The following is a 26,876-nucleotide window of genomic DNA, read 5'->3' as shown; positions in this document are numbered from 1 at the left end:
TAAGTGACTGCTTTCTGACTCATTAATATGTGGTCTCCCCAACCTAGGGGCTGGGTGCTTTTATTATTTCCATTCTAGAGGTGAGGAAGGTGAGGTCCAGAGAAGTTTAGACATGTGCCCAACGTCACACAGCAATCCATCCTTCAATTGTCTCACAAAACTTGAGGATGTGAACGTGTCAGGGCCTTTTCTGACCCTGGAGGGGCTACCCACTAGCTCGGTGGTGCTGCCAGCTCCTCCAGGCTACCCAGTTCCCCTCATGGGCCATCCACAGCATTGGAAACATGCAGCAAATGCTGCAAGAGCCGCTGGCTGCCCAGGCCCCCAGCAGGCCTGGCTTCCAGCCACCCCACATGCCCAGCAATCATTCCCCCTTTTCCTCTGCTTCCTCAAGATTTGGCAGCCTTGGGGGAGAGGGGTCACCTTTGGAGCCAGGTGATCAGCACCTCTGCCTGCTCTTAGCCTACCCCCAGGGGGATCTTTCCCCCTTATCCCTTTTCTGAGCTCCGTTTCTGAGGTCCTTGTAGAGCCTTCTCACTCCCTTACTCTACAACCATCCGTGGCTCCCATTCCCGGGGGGAGGAAAGCCAGACTCCTAATACTGTGCTTCTGCACCTTCATCCACATCCTCTGGGACCTTGTTAAAATTCAGGTCCCGATTCAGCAGGCCTGGATGGGGCCTGAGAGCCTGCACTGCTGACCAGCTCTGGTGACAGCCATACTGCTGGGCCTCCGACCACCCTTTAAGGAGTGACACCTTAGTAGACTTTTGACGATCTGGCTCCATCTCCACTTCCCATTTGGTCTCCTCACTAGTCACGTGGGCTTGCGTTTATGGATTCACACCTGCAATGGCTTTTTCCTTTTTTGACATGTTCCTTCCCATCTTTCAAAGTCAGGCTCAAAAGCACCTCCTCCGTGGTCCCTCAGCCAGAGCTAACTGCACCTCATCTGTACTCTTGGTCCCCTTTATAAGCCCCTGAGATCCTGACAGGGCCATTATCAGTGCCTTTAAAAATAGACCTCTTAAGTGTGAACCTGGCTCCACCCTTACAGCTGAGTGACCTTGGGCAGGTTACTTACCCTCTCTGTGCCAATTACTTATTTAAACCTGCCTTGTTCCAAAATGGACTAACAGTTGCTTCCAAACATACTTGGATAAAATCAAATGCAGACCTGCTTGGTGGGCTGACAGGAACAGAGGGCAAAGGAAAGACGCTGTTTCCCACCTGTCTCCTGGTGTGTTGGTCCCCAGTGCCTGGTACAGCAGGCACTCAGAGAAATGCTGCATGAAAGGTCTCTCATAACCCATGGCGTAACCTTTCCAGGAGCTCTCATCCACAAAAGCAAATTCCAGAGGAGCAGAGAGAGAAAGAAATGCGGTGAGGTTTCTGACAGCCATCTCAATAGCTCATTTAAATGCATCTTTGTGGTGAGCAAATATTTTCTTATGAGAGGGGGTGGATATAACTCTAAAGGCTTGTGCACCACACAGCCCTCCTTTCTGAAAGGTATGAAAATTGGGGGGGGGGGGCGGGTAGAGGGCAAGGGTCTGTTAGAGCAAGTCACATGCCAAGAAGGCTGCGTCCATTCCTGCCTGGCGTGGAGCCGGGACTGCCCCAAAGTGGCCCTGGGTATCCTGGTGATGGTCAGGATCTTCATCGAGAGCCTTGTCTGGACCATTGCCTGCCACTGTGGACCACATTAAGAGCCTGCACCCCCTTCCCTGCCCGGCCCAATTCCGGTTCTCCCTCTCTGACCCATGCTCACCACACCTCCCCTGGCTGAGACCTTGGTGTCTCTCTTTGACCTTTGGCCTCGCTGCTGGCCCAGGGAACCTCACCTGGAACCTGGACCCTGCCACCTTGGACATGCCTTGAGTCACCCAAAAAGGAAGGCAGCTCTGGGAAGTGAGTAATGGGAGGAACCGGAACCTCTAGATGCAGGAGTACAAGTGTCCCACACAAGATTTAGAGTCTGGGTTGTTCTGAAAGTGCCATCAGCGTTGGACTTGCAGGAGCCTATGTGGGGGGCCCAGGCATTGCAGGCTGGGTTTCATGGTGGGCATCTGCTCAGGAGGGAACCCAGAAGAAGCCCTGGTCCCTAACCACTGGGTTGCACTCTCCCACTCCCTGCAGGACACAGAATAAATTTGAGCCCCACTTGTTCCCATGCATCCAAGAATTCCACGGAAGCCAGGGCCTCGTCGGTCTTGTTCTCTGCAGCAATCAGCTGGGTGCACTGTGTGGTTGTACAGGCTTTGATACCCTGTGTCACTATCACCCCCACTTCTCCTCAGCATCTACGTGGTATCTGGCCCTCAGTTGGTACCAACATTACATGGGTGGGATGGAGAGCAAAGGCAGCTGTAGAGCTGGAGGAGGGGCCCTGGGTGTCCGTCAGGGTTGTTAGGGTCAGTTCTGAGCTGGCACGAAGGCATCTAGGAGTGTGCAGGGCTGAGACCCAGCTGGGGCTGGACTTGTGACCAGCTGCACCTGCCCATCAAGCCCAGAGGCGGGCAGATCCTCAGCTCGGCTCGCTTGTGCTGCCCAAAAAGCTGTAGGGAGCTCCATGTGGCAGGCTGCTGGGCTCATCTTCCCCAAACTCTACCTTATAGAAAAGGAAACTGAGGCCTGGGAGAGGTGGTTACATCTGCCTAGAACATCGGTGGAAGGGTCCTGGGGGCTCCAAGTGCAAGAGTTTCTAACCCAAGACCTATAGACACACCCTGGCATCATCCATTAGCTGAACTTTATCTGGTTTATGTCTCTGGATTCTGTGCAAGATTGTGTTGCAATGTACTACTAAAAAAAAAAAGTTTGGAAAGCACTGTTCCCCTTCTCTGGATGGAAAAACTGAGGCCCGGGGAGGGTAATCACTTGCCAAAGTCCCAGGGCAAGTTACCTGCTGAACTGAACCTGGGGTCTGTCTGCCTGGGGGCTCTGGGGGAGGCTCAGACATGCCATCTTCAAAGATCCCCTGCCCAGGCTGTGAGGGTGGGGGGGTGTTGAACCCCACCCAGGGGCCAGCCATGACAACAGCCGTGTCCCCTTTAAGCAGAGAGCCGCCTGCAGCAGTGGGTGGACTCGGTGCCCAGCCAGTGGGAGCTGTGAGCTTCCCTCCCATGGCCACTCCCTGGGGAGGGTGAAGGAGGGGCCGAGCAGCGTGGCTCCTGAGGGAGTCGGTGGTCAGCAGGGAGACAATAGCAGACATGCTGTGTGGGCTCAGCAGGGAGACCCCTGGAGAGGCTGGTAAGTAATGGAAGACCTATAGGCAGAGTGATGAGGCTGAACCGTCTGATCCCTCTGGAACTGCTGCCCTCAGAGGGGAGTGGAATGGCTAAAACTGGGACTGCCACTTCCCAGAGATCTAGGGCTTAGAAAGAGTGCAGGGGGTGGAGCACCTGGCCAGGGTGGGCAGATGACAGGGCTGCCTGTCTGACCCTGGCTGCTGTCCTGCAGCAGGGAGCTGAGTCCCCTGGGCTGTCCTGAATGGCAGGGGAAGCAGGCGGGTCTGGAGTCCCCCAGGCAGTGCTCAGCCCCTTAGGGGTGTGTCTGGGAGGGCATCAGACTCAGCACAGCTGCTGGGAGTGAGTGCCCTGGCCAGAGGTGTGAGAGCAAAGGCTGAGGTCAGGATGGTTTGAAGGGAGCTCCTGGACCTTAAGGCAGGAGGCAGAAGCCCTGGCTGGGGCTCTGGGTGGTGAGTCTTGGGGCCCTGGGAATTCAGTCACACAGCTGCCACATTCCTGGGTGGGCCCAGGGCTGGGCCCCGGGGAGGGGCTCTAGGGCAGATGTAGCTGCTCCATCCATTCATCTTTCCATCTGTCTCTCCAGCCTCAGCCTGCCAGGTTGGCCTTGCTTCCCCCACACCCCCAACAGGGAGCTTGTCAGGAGCCAGGACCAGGTCTTCCTCCACTAGGTGCCCTGGGGCCGCCCCTGTCAATCTCTTCCCACTCTCCACATACTCTTGACTTTACCTTCTCACAACAACTCCAAAGGTAAGGACTGTGGCCCCTGTGGACAGAAGAGGAAACTGGGACACAGGGCGGGGGGTGGTCCACCCAAGGCTCCGAAGCTTCAATGCAGTAGCCCAGCTGGGATTGGCTGCGCAGGACTTTCACAGGGGAGTTCTCCCCACCCTGCTTCCAGGGCCCTGTGAACTTAGGCTCCCACCGCCCCACCTATGGCAAGGGGCAGAGGCGGGGTTACCACCCGGCCCCCAGATAATAATATTAGGTTGGTGCAAAAGTAACTGCGGTTTAAAAGCTTAAAAATAATTACAAAAATCGCAGTTACTTTTGCACCAACTTAATCACATGAACAATAGTAGCTGATAGCCATTGAGATCTTACTATGTGCCAGGCTCTATTCTAAACTCTCTGTGCATATTCTTATTTAATCCTTATAACAACACTGTGAGTTCAGGACTATTTATTCTCTCCATTTACAGTTGGGGAAAGCGAGGCATAGAGGTGTGAAGTGACTTATCGAAGACTGTACATCCAGAACTGGCAAAGCTGGGATTTGACCCCAGGTGGCCTCCCCCTGTCCTCTCCTGGTGACTGCACTATAAATGGAGGCACTGCCTTCCTGGGGGCACAGGGGTCCGCTCAACCTACGGCCCAGATGAATGGGGTCACCTTGTCCTATAATGGTCAGAGCTACAAGGGCAGGGGTAGCCCAGAGACCTTCACCTGAGACACTGCCAGGGAGGTGTCTTCCCCTTCATGGGCCTTCTGCCTCCCGTGGGACTCAGGCCTCAGCACCGCCTGCCTGGACCTTTGCCCAGTCTCCTCCCTGGCCTGGCCTCCGGCTTCCCCCTCCTCGCTCTGAGCTGCCTCGGGGGGAGCTTGCTAAAACTCAGATGCAATCACAGCTCCTCCTCCTGGCATTCAAGGCCCTTCATGAGCTCTCCGGCTTTTTCTCTGTCCGATGACTTGATCCTCACCCTCACCACTGTAGTTTCCTCCCCAAGTCACAGACCATCATGATCAACCTGCCTCAGTTAGTATCAGTACCGAGGCTCTTTTCCAGAAAAGTCCAAAGATGGAACTTTAGGCACAGCAGGATCCAGGTGCTCACTTAACATCATTAGGACTCCAGGACTCTGCTTCTCTCTAGATGGCTTTAATTTCCAGGAAGTATCTCCCCTTCTTGAGGTGCCCAGAGCTTAAGGTCAACCATCTCAGTTCTCTTAAGGAAGGACTCTTTTCAATAGTTTCAGCAAACATCCCAGGGCCAGCTCTTGTCTGCCCAGCTTGGGTCACATGCCCACCCCTGACCAATCACTGGGCCGCTGATTGGCCGGGCCTGGTCACATGGCCTCCCCTGGAGCAGGGGGACAAGGGCAGCCAACAGGTGGCTACTCCATACACCGTCCACATTTTGCAGAGAAGGCTGAGGCCACTGGAGGTGGCCCTCAGGGAGCTCTAGGCTTGGAGTTGGAGTCTGCAAGACTCACTGTCAGTGCCCTTTTTCTGCCCCCGAAGGACTCCTGCCTGCATGAGCCCTTTCTCAGGCCCATGCCCTGGCCAAGTCTAATCTTGCTTGTGGGAGCCTTGTTTACCCCACCACTCCGCTAACCCTGGGCCCTTGCGGGAAAGAATGTGACCAGGGCTGGGACGCACAGTAGGCTTGAACGCAGATTTTGGCAGGAAGTGTGTGTGTCGTGTGTGTGTGTGTGTGTGTGTGTGTGTGTGTGTGTGTGTCCCCACCCACCCTTCAGTATTCACTCTTTTCTGACTTCTGGCCACAAAGTGGTCTTTGTTCCCAGAGCCTTCTAGTCCTGAGTGTGTACTTGCCACCCAGCCACGGCCAGGGAGCCTTGGGCAGAGTGTGTGTGTGTGTGTGTGTGTGTGTGTGTGTGTGTGTCCCTGGACTTCCCACTGCTCTGAGGGGACTCTCACCAGAACCACCTGAATCCTGGGCAGACCTGACCTCCTGTTCCACAGCACCGGCTGTAGCCATGGGGAAACTCCAGGCCCCAAACCAAGGAGGTTATGGCCTGGAGTCAGGGAGGCCTGGGTTTGCCTAGTGGCTCTGCCTCTTCATGATTCTACAACTTTGAGCAACTCACTCTACCTCTTTGATTCCCATTCTCCTAATCTGTAAGTGGGAATTTACTGAGCCCTTACTGTATGCCAGGCTCTCTGTGCTGGACACAGCAATGAACAGGCTGATAACAACTGAGCCCCCTGGAGCTGATACCCTAGTGTGACACAGGCAGATAGTGAGGTCCGTTAGATGGTGTTTCACGCTATGAAGAAAAATAAAGCATGGAAGGAAGGTGATGGGAAGTATTGGAGGTGTAGAGGGTGCAGGTATAAGTTCAAACAGACTGACTGGGGAAGACCTCCCTGAGAAGGTGACATTTTCACAAGTTCCTGAAGAAGGTGAGGGAGAGAGTTTGGTGGATGTCTGGGGAAGAGCATTCTGGGCAAAAGGAACAGCCAGTGCAAAGGCCCTGGGGTTGGCATGAGTCTGGTATGTGGAACAGTGAGGAGACCAGTACATTGGAATGGAGCTGGCAAAGGGAGAGTATTAGGAGGTGAAGACAGGGAGGCGGAGGGCTCACTTGTGGTGTGAATTTTGCTTTTACTCTCAAAGGAGTGAATTGAGTCTTTTCACTGCTCCAGGCAGCCACTGTTAGGAAATAAAATGGTTCCATGGTGACTCAGTTTTGAGGTCATGCTCCTCGATATTGCCAGTTTCAGAGTCAAGTGGGAGAGCACAGACCCAGAAAGCCAAGGCCCAACTCAAGCCTGCACCCCAGCCCACATGATGTTGGGGCCACCATGGCCCCATGGAGTGGGATGTCAACCCAAGCATGGCTCCAGACCTAGTGCCAGGGGCCCCACACACCTTGTAGAAGGGGGATTGAAGGGCTGGCAACCTCTCTGGGTCATGTCCATGGTTTCTGATAGCCCTGACATGCTCAGCCTGTGGGTGCCTGAGCCCTGAGCCCTCCTGGAGGGCAGCACGGCCTTCCCTGGTGTCCCTCATTTAGGGTCCATTGTCCTCTGTGGGAGGGAGAGAACAGAGCCAAGGGTTAAGGATGTGGTCTGTGGGGGGCCAGAAAGGCCTGATTCCAGTCATTCTGTCGCTCACCAGCTGAGTGACATCTCTGTGCCTCAGTTTCCTCATTTATAACATGGAGATGATAATGGTACCTACCACATAAGATTATTATGGCCATAATGTGGTAATAATATTAAAATTCTTAGAACATTAGTATTATTGTACATATCTTGGCCCTGCTCCTTAACATGGGAAGTCGCTTAACCTCTCTCTGCCTCAGTTTCCGTAGCTGTAAAATGGGAATAACAATCATACTACCTCAGAAAGTGGTGACGATTAAATGAGTTAACGCTTATGAAGCACATAGCACAACACCCAGCACTTAATCAACAGGAGTTGTTACTATTTATTAATCTAGGAAAACCTTTCTAACAAGGTGAGTAAAGGAGACAGGGAGGGAACTACCATGTGTCATGGCTTCTCTGTACCACAGAATCTCACTGATTCCTCTCATTTACCCATGAGGTGGCACTGGCACCCCCACTTTGCAGAGGAGAAGCCTGAGGGTCAGAGAGGAGAAGTGACTTGTCCCAGATCCCTTAGCTAGACACCAGCAGATATTAAATCAGAATCTGAAGTTTGCCTAAGTCCAAAGTCCATCCTTCTTTTTCCCCTGAACCAGCAATGCCGTCTGAGGTGGGGCCAACCAAGCCAGGACTGGCGGTTCACTTGGTGGAGTGCTACAGCAGGCTCACCCAGAGAGTTGGCAATAGGTCACCATGTACAGTTGTGATGGTTAGACCCAGGGGCGAGTGTGGGCCTCCTTCTCCCAGTTGGCACATGGGGGCACCCTGGTCCTGCTCCCTGTCAGGCAGTCACTTCCTGTTCATCCCCAGTTGAACCTCTGGGTATTCATTTTCTCAGGGCACTGCCTCCCGCCGCCCCCACCCCACCCCGACCCCCCCTGCCCCGCCCCAACACCAGATGCTGAATGCTCCCTCCTGGAGGCCCACAAAACCAGGCATCAGTCAAGGCTGAGTCTACAGCCCTGCCCAGCAACACCCCCTCGGGCATCCCTTTCCTGCTTAGGCGGGGTCCTGGCAAAGACAGCTTGGCCAGGGGCTGACTTCCTTTTCCCTTTGTCAAAGCTCAGTAGCTCCCCGGAGCCCCAGAGAGATGTAGATAATGAAGGCAAATTAGCAACGCTTTCAAGAGAAATGAAATAAAAAGAAACCCACCCACCCACTCTGGGCACAGCATGGGTCTGGGACCAGGTGTATTTGGCTGTGCTGGGTTCAGCATCTCTCCCGCCTGCTCCCGCGACTCACCCAGCCCGCATTTACTGGGACGGCTGGCATCGCTGCGGAAATGAATTTCCCTCTGAAGCGAGTTCTTAACAGGACGGATTGACTGAAGGCAAAAGCTCATAATTGCCCATTGCTGGAAGGAGGAGACAGGAAAAAAGAAACATGCGGATAAAAATATCTCTGTTTTTTATGCACGTTTCCAGCTGAAAATTGGTGGGAAAGATGTTTTTGAAAAGCCTTCATCTCTAAGCATATAATTACCAGGTTCCAGAACAAAAAAGAGAGTGCGGGAGAGAGCGAGCATGTTCTCTGAGAGAGGGGGACTGGGGCCTGAACCCCCATGAGGATTTCTATAGATAAAATAAGTCCCTCAAATTCTCAAGCCAGGGCTGGCTAGAGCCAGCAATGGTGTGATAAACCCCCATTTTATGGGTGGAGAAATAGAGACTGAAGTCACACAGCCAATTGGTAATTCTGGTCCTGCTTTGATTCTTGGTTTAAATGCTGCCTTAGTTTCCCCCTCCACCCAAGGATGCTTGTGACAGTGGGATGGTATGTCCCCTCTGAACAGGCCTCAGCAAACATTATAGCAGCGATCCTTCTGGATGCCTTTCTGAATAGGGCACTGGGTCTTAGATATCCAGAAGTTTCTTATCCTGCAATTCACCTATCCAGGGTGGCCTCAACCTGTAAGAAAGGTCATCAAGGCCACGCGCTAAAATGCAGTAACATTCCCTAGAGAAGAGTCCCAAGTCCTCGCTTATTGCCCACTGACTCCTTGTTTGCACACAGTTGTATGACTCCTGGTTTGCAGCACACAATCAGGCCCACCTGACAGCTGGGGCAATCGATGGCCCACAGCCGGACCCAAAGGCAGCAAAAAATTGTAGAAGGAGGGAGTTGGGGCCACTCAGTGCTGAGACAAGCAGACCCATGCATCTCGGCTGTCTCAAGGGTATCACTGCAGCCCAATTCAGCACCGAGTAGTTCACTGGAGCAAGATCTGAATATTGGGATGAGGAAAGGGGGGAGAGGACAAACTTGGAGGATTCCACGGAATCAGCCCAGGAAATGGGTCTTTGCCTTCAGCAGCCAGCGTCTTGCATCTTTTGCTTCAGAATTCTGCGTTTGGAGATCCCATTGTTCGTCGAGTCTCTGAATCTTTCAGTTTTAATATCAAGGATCAAAACTCCACCGTGAACCTACTGTTGTTCCACTCCATTCTTTGGGATCCTATTGCTCTGAATTTGGCAAACTTGATCCTCAGCTTCCTCTTCCTTTCCTGAGGAGATAATCGCCCCTCCCCCATCCCCAGACTCCTAAACCTGGAGCCAGCAAACTTATCTCTGGTCTTCCCAAGAGAGAGGGATTGTCCAGTAGCAGAATCTAATCTGCACAGGATGAGACAGATTTTAATTCCAGCACTGCCCACATGAAATACCAGAGAAGTTCGCTGTCACACACTTGATAGAATGCAGTCTTATTAATTTTATTAGCTCTGAAACATCTTGTTGAATCTAAATGAAGTGCGAATTAGAGAACTGTAATGGGAAGCATTATACTTAATGGGGTGTTGCCTAAATCGTTGGCAGCTGATGTGAACAGGGAGCCTGAGGGAAGGGGGTGAGCTGGGCTGCTGTGTGCCCAACTCCAGAGGTCCTAGAAATGATTCCAGGTTGAACTGCTGTTTGATTTGTTATTTACCATCTTTTGGGAAACAAAGGGAGCTTAGCCATTGGTGTGACACAGTGGAGTGATGGGGGAAGCAGGGATGGTTTCTCAGTGGTTAGAGCTGCAGGTGGTGAAGGTGCTTAGGCTTCCTTAGACCCAGCCAGCATCCCACCCCTGACCCACGCTGAGCCCTGCCCCTAGCCCAGCCTGAGCCCCAACCTTGACTCTAGAGCAGCAGATTCTCAGTGGAGGGCAGTATTGCTCTCCTACGAGACATTTGGCAATGTTTGGTGTCATTTGTGTTGTCATGACTGGGCTGGGGTGCTGCTGGCATCTAGTGGTTGGAGGGCAGGGATACTGCTAAACAGATACTGCAGAAGAGAACCCCCCCACCACATGGAATTATCCAGCAAAAATGTCAATACTGCCGAGGCTGAGAAACGTGCTGTAGACTGAACGCTGCTCTCGGGTCTGACTGAGCCCCGACCAGACTGACCCCACCCCTGGCTGAACCCTCATCTGATCCTCCCCCTCCTGAAAGGAACTGGCTGGGGTGGGATAAGTGGCTTCTGCCCCCTGCCAAGGCAGATTCCTCTCCAACCCTTCTTTCTCACACCTCCTCTAGGAAGTGAGAAGGGGAGACAGGTCCTGTGAGTTAGGTCGTGCAATGATCAGGAGACTGGGAGGTGGAGTTGGGGAGAGGAGTGGCCTTCCCACAGCTGGTGAATGGCTGAGCCAGGACCTGCTCTCAGGCCTGGCTGAGCCCTGAGCCCATGCGCTTAACACTGGGCCAAGCTGGAGCCACAGGGGTGGGGGCGGCAGGAAGGCTATTCTTCAAGGGCAGGCAGGGGGCAGGGGTGTGCAGGCTCAGGTGAGGCCTGAAGAAGCAGCAGAAGCCCATGGTGTATACCTGGTGCCTGAGAGGGGTGGCCCTGAAGGCAGCGTGGGAGAGCCCCAGTTTGATGGTTTGTTAGTTGTCCTTGCCCATCTCAGTCCAGTGCTGAGAAAGGACTTGGAGAAGAAATATGAAAAAAAAAAATGTGGTCAAGGGACACTAGAGCATGGGGTAGGGTAGGCAAAGGGGCCTGGGGTCTAGTTCTGGCTCTTTGTAGAGGCTACCTTGGCCAAGGACTTTGCTGCTCTGAGCCTCAGTTTTCTCATCTGTCAAGTGGGCGTGATGGAAGCACCTATCTCCTCCCAGGGTCACTGTGACAAGTGAAGGAGATAGAAGGAGATCGTGTGGGTGGTGTGCACAGGGCATGGTTGGTGCGTGACATATGAGTCCTCTTCCCCTCTCCTGTCAGGACATAGAGGATCCAGAGCATGCACAGGGCATAAGACAAGGGGACGCTGCAGGGAGGCAGGGCTCTGGCATCATCACAGAGCAGGTGGCCTGAGACCTCTAGCTCCAAACTGCTTTGAGATGCACAGATGAACTCACAGAACAAGTAGAGGTTGAGCTGGAAAGGAGATAAGGATGGTCTGTACAGCCACTTCCATCAACTTCGAACTAGAGGTTTGGCCAGTGCAATAAGGCAAGTTAAAGAAATAAAAAGTATAAAGTTTAGAAAGTAAGAAATAAAGCTGTCATTATTCACAGATGACAGAAAATCCAAAGGTATCTACAGATAAGCTATCAGAATTAATATGTGAATTTTTAAGGTCAGAATATAAAATCAACTGTATTGTTATATACTAGCAACAAATAATTAGAAAATGAATTTTGAAAAACAATTTCATTTATGATACCATAAAAACACTGCAAATATCTAGGAATACATTTAGTGAAAAAGGTACAAGACCTTTACCCGTGAAAGTACACAATATCCTTGGGATAAATTAAATAAGACAAAACTAAATGGAGGAATATACTATGTTTATCTATTAGAAGACTCAATATTGTAAAGACGTTCGTTTCCCACAAATTGATCTACAAATTCAATGCATTTGCAGACAAAAAATGAAAAGGAAACTGAAAACCAGCAGGATGAGTGTTTGATGGTCAGTAACCAAAGTGCTGGGTTTTAATAGCTTAGGGGTATAGGAGGTGATGCCCTCTACCTTCCCTAGTTGGAACTGACACCCAAGCCTAAAGCCAGGACTTTCAAAAAGATATACCCTCAGTGAAAGGGAGAACTTGGAAAATATCCACCCATTCACCACGGAGATAAAACAAAAGCTTCTCTGTCTTGGCTAGGTCTTCTTTGAGAATTTGTGATTCGAAGTATGCCCCTTGTTTCTGTAGAAGGTTATAATTTATACTCCCTCCATGGTTCTAGAATCTTGGAGCCAAGGACTTAATGTAAACATTGGTGTCAGGGTAATGTAATGAAGCCTTGGCAGGCACCCAGGGGAAGGAATTACAGATTCTCTCAGGACACTGGAGGGACCTACCCTCAACCAGGCTTATTAAGATCCCCACATATAAAGCCCCACTAAGATGAGCTATAGTACAACAATTACCAAACACACAAGGAAACAATCCACCGTGAGGGAGCGTCATCAGATAGCCCAGACAGCAGAAATCTCTCTCAAGAGTTTGAGATAATAGTAAATAGAATAATAGATGAATGTTGAAAAGATTTAAAATTATTAGACACATAAGGAATAATAGAAAAGGAAAGAACACAACAAGGAGAGAAGCAAAAGAACCACACAGAGCTTTGAAAAACCAAAACTATACTTGCTATAATAAAAAACTCATTAGGATTGGGAAAATTTGAATATGGAGTAGATATTAAATTAATAATTAAAGAATGATTGTATTTTATAATGTGCGATAATGGTATTTTTGCTATGTAAGAGATATGTTCTTATTTTTTTAATGCATACCAGAATATTTAGAGGTGTAATTTCATTGTGTCTAGGGTTTTAAAATATTTTAGCATAGATAAAAATAAACGGAGTAAACATGAGGAAATGTTAATAATTGTTAAAACTAGATATTGGGTAAATAGGATTCATTATACCAGACTTCAGTGTGACACAGAATCACCTAGTGGGCTTTTCAAAATGTAAATTATTACATCTGACAAAATATTTATAGCCAGAATATATAAAAATGCAAAAACAAGAAAACAAACAACCCAATTTAAAAATGGGCAAAAGATTTGGACAGACACTTTATCAAAGAAGATATATATGGATGGCAAATAAGGAAAAGTATTCAGCATCATTAGTCATTAGGCAAATGTGAATTAAAACCACAATAAGAGACCTCTACACATATCTATTAGAATGACTAAACCTAAAAAAATAAAATCCTGACATTGCTAAGTGCTGGTGAGAATGTGAAGCAACTAGAACCGTCTCACATTGTTGGTGGGCAGTTTGAAAAACACTGACAATTTCTTACAAAATTAACCTCATTCTTACCATATGACCCAGAATGCCATTCCTGGGTATTGACCCAAATGGAATGGAAACTTACACCCCAAAAAAAAAAAAAAAAAGCCTGTGTGCAAACATTTATTATGACTGTTTAAAATCACCCCAAACTAGAAACAATGGAAATGTCTTTCAACAGGTGAATGTATAAAACTGGTACATTCATGAAATGGGACATCACACAGCAAGGAAAAGCAACAAACTACTGATACACTCAACAACACGGATGAATCTCAAAAGATTGTGCTAAATGAAAGAAGTTAGGCTAAAAAAGCTACATACCATATGATTGCATTTATATGACATTCTAGGGAAGGCAGAATTATATGGAGAGAAAACAGATCGGGGCCTGTCGGGGGCTGAGAGTGAGGGAGGGACTGGCTACAAAGGGAGCAAGGGAGACTTTTAGGGGTCAATGGAAATATTCTAAAAGTTGATTGTAAAAAACAAAATAACAAACTTGCTTGTAGTGGTGATTAGGACAAAACCCGTAGAAATAAACACCAGAAAGGATTAATTTTAATATATATATAATTTTAATATATATATAATTTTAATATATATATATAATTTATATATATATATAATTTTAATATATATATATAATTTTAAAAGTGGAGAAAAATGTTAGACTAATATACTAAAACACACACACACATTGCTAGACTTCACCCTCAAAGTTTCTAATTTACTAGGTCCTGGGTGGGGCCAAAGAATTTACATTTTTGATAAGTTCCCAGATGATGCTAGTACATTTTGAGAACCTCTGCTTTATATGAATCTAGTACTTTCCTTATATTCGAAATGTAAGAAAAATTTCATAACAAGTTAAAAAAAATGATAGATTTCGTTGCAGATTAGACACATCCCAGAGAAATAGAGATAGAAAATATGACAGATGAGTCATGGGGGATAAAGTGGAAAGTCCTGACGTACACCTATTAGGCATTTCAAAACAGAGAGATGAAGGAAAAAATACTTGAAGAAATAATGGGAGAGCGTTTTGTAGAATTAAAGCTAAAGGAGACAGACTTACCTTGGGCTGCCTCGAATGTCTGAGAATATGGCTAGTACATTATAAAGTACAATCCTCATGAAGTAATATTAATCAGGTCCACTCAAGATTGAGTTTGTTCATGGTCACCACTGTCTCACCTGTGCTGTGATGTCTGCATGTGAGAGAGCTCCCTGTCCCAGCAGGAGTGCAAGCACAGCCCCAGTGTTAGAGTCAGTCGACCCAGGTTCTAATCCAAATTGCCTAATTTCCCAGCTGGGTGACTATGGGCATGCATTGTCCCTCTCTGGGCCTTAGCTTTTTTATCAGTACAGCGGAATAATATTACCCATAATAATAATACCACCCTTGGGACTTTGGAGATGGTCAGATGACAGCTGCAAAGTTCCCAGTGTATGGTGTGTGTTCAGAAGAATGTTATTCAGCCCCCAGAGCAGAGATGGAGCCTCCCTGGAGAGGAGAGCCATGAGGATCCCGCAGCAGACACTCAGGTGAAGCTGGTGGCAGGAAGGAACGCCTCTGACAGGCCACATCCATGAAGTCGAAGATTCCCAAAGCAGAAGAGGTTCGCCTGAATGGAAATGAAAATGGAACCGGGACCTTTTCTCTCTTTCTTGCCCGCAGACGATGGGCCTTACTCCAAAGGAAGCAAGGATGCAGGAGGAGCCGATGTGGCCCTGATATGCCGCAGACAGAGCATCCCAGGTAATGACCCCCCGCTCCTTCCTCTTCCTCTGTCCTGGAGGCACAGAGAGCTCTGGGTGTGGGCTCTGCTGCTAACTTGCTCTGTGACCTTAGGCCAATCACTGAACCTCTCTGATCCTCCTCTGTAAAAAGGAGATGATCTTACCCAGTGTAATGCAGCCAAGTGTCCTGCTTACCAAGTATTAGCCTCAACTGTCTTAGGGCTGGGGGCCCAGAATTGCCCCATTCTTCCCCCTTACCCGCCCCGCCCATCTGTTGGCAGAGGAGTTCCGAGGGGTCACTGTGGTGGAGCTGATCAAGAAAGAAGGCAGCACACTGGGCCTGACCATCTCAGGTGGCACCGACAAAGATGGCAAGCCCAGAGTCTCCAACCTGAGACCTGGGGGGCTTGCGGCCAGGTGAGAAGGGGGCTTGGTGAGGGCAGCAGGAAGGGGACCAGGGGCCAGTGGAAAATGTACTAGGGCTTTAGGCAAAGCAATCAGGCAGTTGTTTCCAGGAGCAACTGAGAGCTTGGTGTCTGTGGAAGGAAGGCCTCCACTGGGGGCTGTAATTCCAGGCCCCAGCTTCTTGTCTGTCTCTACACCAGGGGCTGACTTGGCCATAGCGCCCTATCTCTCCAGACCCGCCAGGCCTTTGCCTATGCGGTTCCCTCTGCCTGGAAGTCCCATTCCCCATGACATCCCCCTGGCAGACTCCTATTCATCTCTCCACACTGCCTCTGGGAAGTCCGCTTCCCCAAGCTGGGGCAGCTGCTCTGCTCACACAGACCTGTGTGCCACTTCTGCACCACACACTGCCCTGGATTTTCCCATTGTTTTACCTCGGTGGCTCCCTTGGACCATGCGTTCCATGAAACCTGGGAGTTAGCCTCTCCATTGCTGACCCTCTAGGCCTGCAAAGGGCAGTCCCGAGAAGTGTCCAGTTGAACAGTACAGATTAGTGGTCAAAAGCCAGGAAGTGTTGGGACTAGCAAAGGAGGTGATGATCTGGCCATTCTCTGGGCTTGTCTGGGGCTGGCTAGAGCTATGAGGGTGACCCCCTCCAGGAGGAAAAGCAGGCAGACCAATATTGGGGAAATGCCAGGCCTGGGTGTCAGATGGGTCTAGGTTAGAATCTGCGCTCTCCGACTCACTGTGTGACCCCGGACATTGACTTCTCTGAGCCTCAATTCCCCACCTGTAAAATGGGGATCCAGAGGCCATAAGGATTTAAGGGGAGTGTGGCTGTGAATGCTGGCACCTGTCACCATGCATGTGCTCTGGCCTCCGTGCTCCCAGGAGTGACCTGCTGAATGTGGGTGACTACATCCGGTCAGTGAACGGGATCCATCTGACCAGGCTTCGCCATGATGAGATCATCACTCTGCTCAAGAATGTGGGCGAACGCGTGGTGCTGGAGGTGGAGTATGAGCTGCCCCCGCCCGGTGGGTGCCCTTGGACAGGGAACTTTCTCCACTGCCTTGGTTATGGGTGGACACAGCTGCCTCCCCGCCAAGGCCTGGGTGCTGGGGATCATGCCAGGTGGGGTAGGTGGGACCTGGAGACTGGCCACAAACATCCATGCCTCCTCTGAGGGCTTTGCCTACAACTGCAGTAGGCTGTCACCAGGAGGTGGCAGGGTCCTGTTTATATATAACCCATTGTCATTTTGCATATTTAGTTTCCAGATGTTTTTCCTTTAAGGGGGAAAGTTTGGGGAACATTGGCTGAATAAACTGTTTCCTGTCCTACCATCCTGCACCGAGTATTGTAGCCTAGGGTTCAGCCTAGCTCTGAACTTTCATAGTTGGTCTAAAGTCTTGAAATTGAGTGTCTAAATTCAACCCTGGCCTAAGCCCATTAGCCATGGATTCAAGCCTGAGTTCTGTCACTGTCTTTGTGTGAGCGTGGGCAGGCCCTTTCCTCTCTCTAAGTGGTGGACTAAGTGGGTAATTAGGGAAAAGGGTCCCTCTAAGCCTCACTTGTCCTACCTGTTAAATGGGGGAGGAGTTTACCCTTACTGTAATCTCTGTGACTGGCTACCCAACTCTCCTGGAAAGAGCTTTGGGGACATCTGCCAGCTCAGTGATGTGACTGAGAGACTCAAAGGAGTCCTCCATTTCTCTCTAGTTCCTGAGAACAACGCAGGGATCATTTCAAAAACGGTGGACGTCTCCCTCTACAAGGAGGGCAATAGCTTTGGCTTTGTCCTCAGAGGTTAGTGTAATGGTCGTCCTTGGTTCAGGGGGCGGGAAGGTGGCTAATTCTAATTCTGTGTGTTCTGTTTTGCTTTAATGAATGTAATATATATATATATATATATATATATATATATATATATATATCTGATATATCATATGCATATATCCCATATATATGTGTGTGTATACTATACTATAATATATTATATATATTATACATATAATATATATTGTATATTATATATATTATATGTTATAACATGTATATATGTATTGATTCTGACTTTAACGAACTCAGGACCATTAAGCCAAGTGTTAAATGCAAAAAATTGCTAAGCAATGAAGTGTGCGTGGTTGAGGGGAGTGAGAGGTAAAAGTTGTACCAGAAAATGATGGTGAAAGCTGCTACTGAGATTGAGAACAAAGTCTGGAACTGTCTAGCAACCAGGGCAAAAAGGGAAATAGGATGAGATCACGGAAAGGAAGCAAGCCGTTTAACGGGAGAGGTCTTCGGTCATTTTCCCTCCTTTTTGCCCCAGCTCTGGGCAGGGAGAGGGGGTTTATAGCTGGTATCTCATAAGAGGGCCTGTGAATAGCAAGGACAAGGTCCTCAAGCAGATTTAATTAAGGGAGTCTGCTTAGTGGCTCTGGGCCTCAGGAAAGAAGTGGGTAGATGATTTCCTGCCTCTTGTTGAACTCTGTCCAGGAGGTGCCCATGAAGATGGCCACAAGTGCCGCCCACTTGTCCTGACCTATGTGCGGCCCGGGGGCCCTGCTGACAGGTGAGTCTGAGCCAGAGGAAACCTTACAGCTTTGCACTGGGCTGACCAACCCCAGCTCCTTGTGAAGGAGGCAGAGTGGGGGCTGTCGTACCCATTCCTCAGATGAGCAAATTGAGGTTCAGAGAGGGGACACCCTTTGCCCGTAGTCATTCAGGGAGTTCTTGGTGGAGCCAGGACTAAACCCCAAATGAGAAGGACATCAAGCTCTTTCTTCTCCGACATCCTACTATCTCAGGGGACTGGGGGGAAAGCAAGCCTTGGTGTCATGTCTCTCTTCCCTTCCCTAGTCTTAGTTTTCCCCCTCCATGGAATAAGTCTAATACTGCAGCCTCTAAGAGTTGCTGTGAGAGATTTGGGGGCATGGTAATCAGCGTCGCTTGCTGTGGCCTCTGTAATTCAGCCTCCCCGGTCCTGACTGTGCTGCCCACCCCGGCCTGCCTGGGCCGGCCCGGAGGTACTAGGAAGAGAGAACGTGGGGGAGGAATGTATCCAGTTCCCAGCTTCTGACCTCCCCAGTGGGAGATTCCTGGCCATTTTAAGAGAAGCATGAAACAGTCTTGTCAGAAATCTAAATCTGTCCTGGGACAGGGCCCTGTGACAAGCTATTCATAGAACCTCCCAGAATAGCTTTGGCCACCTGTTGGGGCAAGCATTCCAAGGCAAGGATTTGACCCAAACTGAGGTGAACCCCAGCTCGGTCCCCACCCCAGAGCCCCTGGTGAATTGGTTCCCAAGCACATTTGTCCCCAGGCCAGAATCGCTGCTAAGAAACCAGGGTGGGGACAGTGGGTAGGAATCTCTGATGGGCAGCATGAAGCATCCAGACTCCCCCACTGCTGACGCTATGCTGCCCTGGCAGAGCTGCCATCCTCTCTGGGCCCTGGTGTTTTCCTCTATCCCTGGGGCAGGAGGGAAGTGGTGACCTAGAGGGCCATCCTCAGCGCAGATATTCTAGGGTTGAGCTGGGACTGTGAATTTCTGAAGCACCAAAGGGGGCAGGAGACGTCAGAGCTGACCTGACCCCCGTGTGCACCGCCTGCTTCATGTACTCAGCTGCCCTCATAGTCATTCATTCTTTCACTTGTTCTTGCATTCCTTCACTCATCTGGTCCATCCCTTTCTCCTTCACCCGCTCCCTGCACCTCCTCTGTCTTCTGTGTCCCACCTTTGCTAGCGTACTCTCAGCAGGGCTGTGCCTAGTCGCGCTGGGCCAGACTGGCTGACCCGGCCCTTCCCTGCAGGGAGGGCTCCTTGAAGGTGGGTGACAGGCTGCTCAGTGTTGATGGGATCCCGCTGCATGGGGCCAGCCACACTGCTGCCCTGGCCACTTTGCGGCAGTGCAGCCACGAGGCACTCTTCCAGGTGGAGTACGACGTGGCCATTCCAGGTGAGCTGGGGACCTGAGGACTAGGGTTGGGCAGGAAGAGGCCCAAAGGTGGAGGAAGGGGGTAATGGGCACAGATCCTCACCACTGCAAAGGCTATGTGACCTTAGACCAGTCACTTAGCCTCTCTGAGCTTTTGGGCAACAACCACTATGTACTAGGCACTGTCTGATGCACTAGGGATCCAGTTGAGGACAATACAGATGACGTCTCTGTTTTCATGGCTCTGACATTCTGGTGGGGAGGGACAACAGTAAACCAAATAAATCAAATATAGAGGGTGTCAGTTGTCAGTAAGTGCTGTAAAAAAAATCAAAGACTAGGTGGTGCTATGGGAAAGGCTAGAGGGTGCCCTTTAATTTGCAGCCATCGAGTAAGAGAAAGGCCATGGTGACTGGACCAGGCTGGTGTCCGAGGAGGAGCACAGAAGGGGTCAGATTCAGGAAACGTAATGGAGGTCGAGCTGGCCTGATTTGCTGATGTTTGGATGTGACGGGGCCGAGAGCAGAAGGAGCTAGATTTTGGTTTTGAGCCACTTGGGTGGGCCAATGGGAGTGCCATTTTCTGAGATGGGAAAGCGTTGTTGTGGACACTGCAGTTCAGTGCCAGCAGACAGTAGGCTCTCAGTAAATGTGAGCAAACTAGTATTGCCCAGCAAAATCTAGCGGTCAGGGCCCTCAGACCTGAATACCTGACCCTCCCCTCATGCACAGTGGCTGTGTAAACTTGGACAAGGCCTTTACCTCCACACACCTCAGTTTTGTAGTCTATAAAATGAGTGCAGTGAGCCCTTCCTGGAAGCAAGGATTAAATCGAGATAGCAGAGGGAAGAAAGTGTTCAACATTTGCATTTCAAACTCTTCTTTCCTTCCATGTGCCAGATACCGTGGCCACTGCTTCAGGACCCTTGATAGTAGAAATAACGAAGACGCCGGGGTCTGCCCTGGGGATTTCACTCACCACCGGCTCCCACCGGAACAAGCCGGTCATCACCATCGATCGCATCAAGCCAGCCAGCGTGGTGGACAGGTGAGACATATGCTGGGTGCTGCTACAGCGAGGGTGGGTGGGCAGGGAGAGAGGTTTCCCAGAGCTCTGTCTGGCCAGACCAGCTTCCCCCTTCAACACCCCACCCCCCACCTGGCCAGGAGTGGGGCCCTGCATGCTGGAGACCACATCCTGTCCATCGATGGCACCAGCACGGAACACTGCTCATTGCTTGAGGCCACCAAGCTCCTGGCCAGCGTGTCGGAAAAAGTGCGGCTTGAGATCCTGCCTGCGCCCCAGAGTCGGCGGCCCCTGAAGCCCTCAGAGGCAGGTGGGTCCACTTGGAGAGATCTCAGGGCACATCATAGGTATTAACTCATTCTGATCCTCCCCGTTATCCTGGAGGTGGCCACTGTCTTAGTCCTATTATACAGATAATGGCAATGAGACACAGAGGGGCTAAGTGACTTGTCCAAGTGACCGGGCAGCTGGCTCCAGAGTCGGCCAAGCCCCTGGGTGAAGGTGGGGGTGCTGCACAGGGAGGCAGAATCCATGTCCTGAGATAGTTGGGTTCTCACTCCTCCACCCAAGGATGCGTTGTACTAGTCTGGACCCCTCAAAGCCCCATAGCAGAAGAGCCAGGACCTGGCCGGAACTGTCTGGGAGGAAGTGTTACATGGCAGCCAGTTTGGACAATCAGCTGGGGCAGGTGGGGGAGGCAGATCTCTGGGCTTCCGTGCAAAACAGATGCTTAGATGGAGTAAAAGTACAAAGAATTCACTGGGGAAGGCCTGCGAAAGGTTGAAGGGGGAGGATGCAGGTCTGAGCAAGCCTTGGCCAACCCAAGGTTGGCACACAGGTTGCCCATGAGAGCCCAGCATGGACAGAAACGGCCATGTCCTGGGGCCCTGAGGGCTCAGCCCCTGGCTGAGGCTGCCCAGGCTACAGCCTTGTAGCAGATCCCAAAGCTGCTGTGGCCAGATGCCATCTGCCGACTGCAGTCCTTAAAGCTGATGGGCCAGTGCTCGGGCTCCAGAGCCAGTGGACCTGGTTCAAATGCTGCTCCACCACCTCCCACCACGGGCCTTGGCCAGGGCTGCTTTTCCTCCCCTGTCCTGCTACTGCGTGGCTGAGCCCTGAGCACAGTGCCTGGCACATCATGGGTACCCAAGACACATGGAATCCTGACTGCCTCCCTTGGCTCAGGGGAAACTCAGGATCTTCCGGTCCTGCTTTCCTCACTTCACCTGCAGGTGGGAGCGCAGCCTCCAAGGGGGCATGGTGAGTTCCCACTCACTCAGGCTCTGATGCTTGCACTTCTCTCTCCTCTTCCTCGGCTGGCCACAGTGAAGGTGCAGAGAAGCGAGCATCGCTGGGACCCGTGTGTGCCCTCCTGCCATAGCCCCCGGCCAGGCCACTGTAGGACGTCCACCTGGGCCACCTCTGCCAGCCAGGACCAGAGCCGATGTAACATGCCCACCCCACTATGGCTCGTGCATGTTTCAGAGGGGAGGAAAACAAGACCCAGAGAAATTAGGAGACCTGCCCAGCGTCACCGAGCACAGTAGTGATGGGATGGGCCCCTGTCCTTGGCAACTGGGTGTCACCAGGACTGTGAAAACCCTACAGTCTTTGAGGCCCAGAGGGGGAGAGACTTTCCTGAGGTCACACAGCGGGTGGTTGAGGGGAATCAGGGAAGGCATCCCCACGCTTCCTGTGGTTGGGTGGCTTCCTGGTACCCACTGTGCAGCAGTGGGGAGGGCCCTGCTGGGGTTCACCCTGCTGTTCTCTCATCTCCCCAGCCTTATCCTCAACTCCATTTTCCTCACCGACCATGAACCACACCTTTTCCTGCACCAACCCCAGCACCCTTCCCCGAGGATCCCAGCCCATGAGCCCCCGGACCACAATGGGGCGGAGGAGGCAGCGAAGAAGGGAACACAAGAGCTCATGTAAGCTCTGGTCTCTTCCCTCCCTTCTGGGTTGCCTGAGAGAGACTTGCCCAGGGTGGGGGATATTTTAGGGCAGGGCTCCGTGTGTGTATGTCGGTCGTTAAATAACATGAGTGGTACATCGGGCTGCTGTGGGTGGTTGAGCAGGTTGTGTGCTGCATGAGGACACGTCTGAGGGGGGCCAGTTACTCTGTACATTTTAGTCGTGTATTTTTATTATGGAAAATTCCCAGCAGGCGGTGGCAAAGTGTCTTGAGGACATCCAGGATGCCTTTTCAGATTTGCATGAAGGTCTCACAGTAACTGCATTTCATTTTTCTTTCATTCAGGCTTTCTGATCCATTCAGGTGTGTGGTGTAACTGACATTTCTAGAATGTCCTCTAAGACAAAGACACATAGGCCTGAGATAAGCTATCCAGAATATAATTTTCACTTTTGCTATTTATATGTCTACTCTTTGACTAAAGACTTTTCTCTTTGTTTATGATATGATCACTGTATATGTAGTTCCCTTTTGACATGAGGTATTTAAGTATTTTAAAGAGTGAGTGAGTGTAAAAGCAAACAGTAGTGGAAGACAATGCAGGAGGCATGTGGAAGTAGCAAAAGTTACAAAAACGCCCAGAATTTTGAAATCTTTCCTGGGAAGAGTCTTTCCTTTGTGTAGAAAGTGTACCCAGCCTCCTGCCATGTGAATTGCAGAGGCTGCCAGGAAGGATGGAAGGTCAAACTGGGCATTTGGAATTGAATCAGGTGAGGGAAAGGAATAGTACAAGACACCTAGCACCTGAAAGGAGCTAAGCATGGTTATGAACTTCCTGGCAACCAAGGTGAAAAGGAAAACAGATTCCAGAGTTAGCTGAGAAATAAAATACACCTTTACCAACCACCTTTGTCAACCATCAAAGCTGGGGATGTGTAGATGAAAAAATTCAGAAACGCTGTTCATCGGCAGGGGCATGTGGGAGCTGGGGGTGCTTGGGACACCTTACATGTCCCCTTCCTAGAATGGGTGACAAAGCATCATTGTTATTATTGATGATCATAATTAATGAGTTAAATGACATTTTGAATACCTGGATACCAGGCATCATCCTTATCATTAGGGGTGTAATAGTGAAAAAAATAATAACTATAAATATAATAACATAATATACCCAACAGCATAATATATTGTACATGCTGCAATGTGTAATAAACAAAATGGCATATAAAGACATCATAATATAGTGTGATTAGTAATAGAATGAAATATAAAAATACATTTTATTTAATAAATGATATCCAATATCCATATATTTTTTAATTTTATTTTTCAGTTACAGTTGATATTCAATATTATATTAGTTTTAGGTGTACAACATAGTGGTTGGACATTTATGTAACTTACAAAGTGATCCCCTTGATAAGTCTAGTACTCCCCTGGCACCCTACATAGTTTTTATAATATTGTTGACTATATTTGCTATGCTATACTTTACATCCCTGTGACTATTTTGTAACTGCCAATTTGTACTTCTCAACACCTTTTCAATATCCATATTAATAATACAAATGTATTTTATATATAGAATATAACACAATATATACTAAGTAACATAATATGTCAAAAAGCTATATATAAAGTTATCATATGACCAAGGAATTCTGCATCTAGATCTTTGCCTAAGAAAAATGAAATCATATGTCATGTACACCCAAAAACTTATCCATGAAGATTCATAGCAGCATTGTTCATAATAGCCAAAAGGTGGAAACAACCCAGATGTCCATTAACAGATGAATGGATAAACAAATGTGGCATATTCATATGACAGAATATTATTCAGCCTTAAAAAGGAATGAAATTTTGATATGTGCTACATTATGCTACAACCTGGAAAACATTATGCTGAGCAAAAGAAGCCAGACACAAAAGAGCATATATTATGTGATTCCATGTATATGAAATGTCCAGAATAGGCAGATCTATAGAGAAGAAAATAAATTAGTGTTGCTTAGGGCTGATAGAGATGTAAGGATTTGGGACTATAGCTAAAGGGAATAGGATTTCTTTTAAGATGATGAAAATATTCTAATCTTGATTGTGGTGATGGTGAGGTAGGTAAATTGTATCTCAATAAAGCTGTTACCAAAAATAACATACTATGTACTACAGTATGTAATAGTATTATAACATAGCTAAGCTAACATGGCATATGACATAACATAATATCACCGACCCTCAGAACCTCTGTTCCAACATGACAATCCCGGGAGCCGTCTTCCTTAATCCTTGCCACAGCCCTGCCACGTGAAAATCACAACTCCATTGTATAGATGAGGAAACTGAGTCTCCAAATGGGCTGTGACTCGGCCAGCCTCTGGGCGAGTCAGGACTCCCACTCATTTGCCCCTCTGACTCCAGGTCCGTGCGCCCGGGGGTGGGTTGGTTCTGCAGGAAGGCCTAGCTGGGCTGGCCCCCCTCAGTGCCATGCCCACCTACCCTGCAGTGTCCCTGGCCTCCAGTACAGTGGGACCAGGTGGGCAGATCGTGCACACGGAGACCACGGAGGTCGTGCTCTGCGGCGACCCCCTCAGCGGCTTTGGCCTCCAGCTCCAGGGTGGCATCTTCGCGACCGAGACCCTGTCCTCCCCACCCCTTGTGCGCTTCATCGAACCCGACAGCCCAGCAGAGAGGTGAGCCTACTACCTGACACCTCCCCACGGGGCCTGCCACTCTTCAATTCAGGGGGCTCACGGACAGCCAAAGAAACCAATTCACACACAAAGCCTGGCTTCACAAGCATATCTCACTTAATCGTCATATGCCCCATTTATAGGTGAGGAAACCGAGGTATAGCGAAGCTGATTCACTTGCCCAGGGTCACACAGCTCACAAGTGACCCAGGACAGGACATGAACCCCTGTCTGTCTAGAGTCAGCGTCCTCTGTACATACAACTCATAAGTCATGGCATCATCTCCATTGGACAAAGAAACATCAATGTCACGCCCATAGCCAGAGTCGCATGATAAATTGCCCAAGGATCTGCAGCTGGCATAGGACAGGGCTGAGAGTCACGCCCCAGGCTTGCCCCTGTACAGTGTTCCTCTCTCCCAATGGAGCTGTGATGGTGATGGAGCTTCTTCTCTCTACCTGGCTACCTGGGGTTCAGGTGTGGACTGCTGCAGGTTGGGGACCGTGTCCTGTCCATCAATGGCATTGCCACTGAGGATGGGACAATGGAGGAGGCCAACCAGCTGCTGAGGGATGCTGCACTGGCCCACAAGGTCGTGCTGGAGATCGAGTTTGATGTGGCAGGTGAGTGAGTGCCCCTGGCCTCCTCCTCATGTTTTGGGACCCTGCGCTCCCTCCTGTCTTTGTCCTGCTCTTGCCTGGTGCAAAGGTGCCTGAGCACTAAGAGTGGGAAGGAAGGCACTGGCGGGGCCCGGGGGCTGCGGGAGAGTCCACAGGCCGGTGTGAGGCTTGATGAAGGATTTTGCACTGGAACACGGACCTACGGAGGGCAGAGTGGGGCTGAAAATGCCCCTCTGCGGGGTTTAGGCAAAGACCCCCAAACAATAACCTGGGTTAGAATTCTAGTCCAGGGATTGGGACGTTCTGTGACCTTGGACAGGACACTGCCTTCCCCCTCAGTATCCCCAATTGTAAAATAGTGAATAGAATCCTTCCACTACAGGGGATGTTTCTTGCATTAGATGAGCTAAATCATGTGAAAACACCCAGCTAAGGCCTGGCCCGTAGTAGGTGCTCAGGAAATCGTCACTGGATTTGATTTGCATTGGGTTGGGCTATGGGAATCCCAAGCTGGGGTTCCAGGCCCGAGTCTACTCTGACGGGGTGGATTGGTTGTCTTGGACCAATCTGTGAGCTCACCTGCTTCAGTTTCCTCATCTGTCAAGTGGAGAACCAGGATGGGGTTAGGGAAGTGACTTTGTGGGGTCTCTCCCAGCAAGACCAGAATGGATGTGGAGCTGAGTCTCACATGGGTCCCTGTCTCTTTGTACCCAGAGTCTGTCATCCCGAGCAGTGGTACGTTCCACGTGAAGCTGCCTAAGAGGCGTGGTGTGGAGCTGGGCATCACCATCAGCTGTGAGTCCCCTTCCGCCATACTGTCCCTGTGGTGCCATCCCCACCTGCCCCTGAGAGCAGAGTAAACCCACCCGCGGGGAGAAAGCACACTGCCTGGCCCAGGGGGACGGTTCCTGGAGGGAGGTGTTCTCTCCCCACTGCAATGCCCAGCTGCGTCCTCAGGCGGGACTGGAACTTCTCAAAGCCTTGATTTCCTGTTCTGCACATTGGGAGTCCCCAAGCCCGTTGGGTCTCCCGCTGGGGTGAAGTGGCTTGTGAGGCAAGAAACAAATGGGCGGGGTTTTGTTTTCTGTCTACTTCTGTGTGCCCAGGGCCCAGAAGAGGCCCTAATTCATGTTTGTCAAAGGAATGAAAGGGAGGGACTGAAGAATGAAAAGAGAAAGGCAGACCACAGA

At 50.1% G+C, this 26,876-nt stretch overlaps 1 protein-coding gene across 3 annotated transcripts in view; it reads left to right on the top strand.

Moving 5' to 3' along the window:
* The window catches only part of GRIP2 (glutamate receptor interacting protein 2), a 90,604-nt gene that overhangs the window by 45,996 nt on the left and 17,732 nt on the right, over positions 1–26,876 (top strand). For 2 of the 3 annotated variants that reach the window (XM_074312946.2, XM_019747028.3), the window contains exons 2-14: positions 15,021–15,101; positions 15,364–15,499; positions 16,379–16,524; positions 17,210–17,296; positions 17,987–18,062; positions 19,304–19,449; positions 20,328–20,475; positions 20,595–20,764; positions 21,781–21,900; positions 22,236–22,385; positions 24,879–25,065; positions 25,544–25,689; positions 26,401–26,481. In XM_074312946.2, coding sequence (XP_074169047.2) covers positions 15,021–15,101; positions 15,364–15,499; positions 16,379–16,524; positions 17,210–17,296; positions 17,987–18,062; positions 19,304–19,449; positions 20,328–20,475; positions 20,595–20,764; positions 21,781–21,900; positions 22,236–22,385; positions 24,879–25,065; positions 25,544–25,689; positions 26,401–26,481 — 1,674 coding nt within the window. Of the gene's footprint in view, positions 1–3,154; positions 3,252–15,020; positions 15,102–15,363; positions 15,500–16,378; positions 16,525–17,209; positions 17,297–17,986; positions 18,063–19,303; positions 19,450–20,327; positions 20,476–20,594; positions 20,765–21,780; positions 21,901–22,235; positions 22,386–24,878; positions 25,066–25,543; positions 25,690–26,400; positions 26,482–26,876 lie in introns of those variants that run through there. The other variant, XM_019747038.3, reaches the window with a different exon arrangement.

This window comes from Rhinolophus sinicus, chromosome 5, assembly GCF_057876585.1.
Source record: "Rhinolophus sinicus isolate RSI-liver-muscle chromosome 5, RSI-T2T, whole genome shotgun sequence".
Classification (NCBI taxonomy): domain Eukaryota; kingdom Metazoa; phylum Chordata; class Mammalia; order Chiroptera; family Rhinolophidae; genus Rhinolophus; species Rhinolophus sinicus.
Note: the sequence above shows the minus strand (reverse complement) of the source record. Positions and strands in the feature narration are given on the sequence as shown.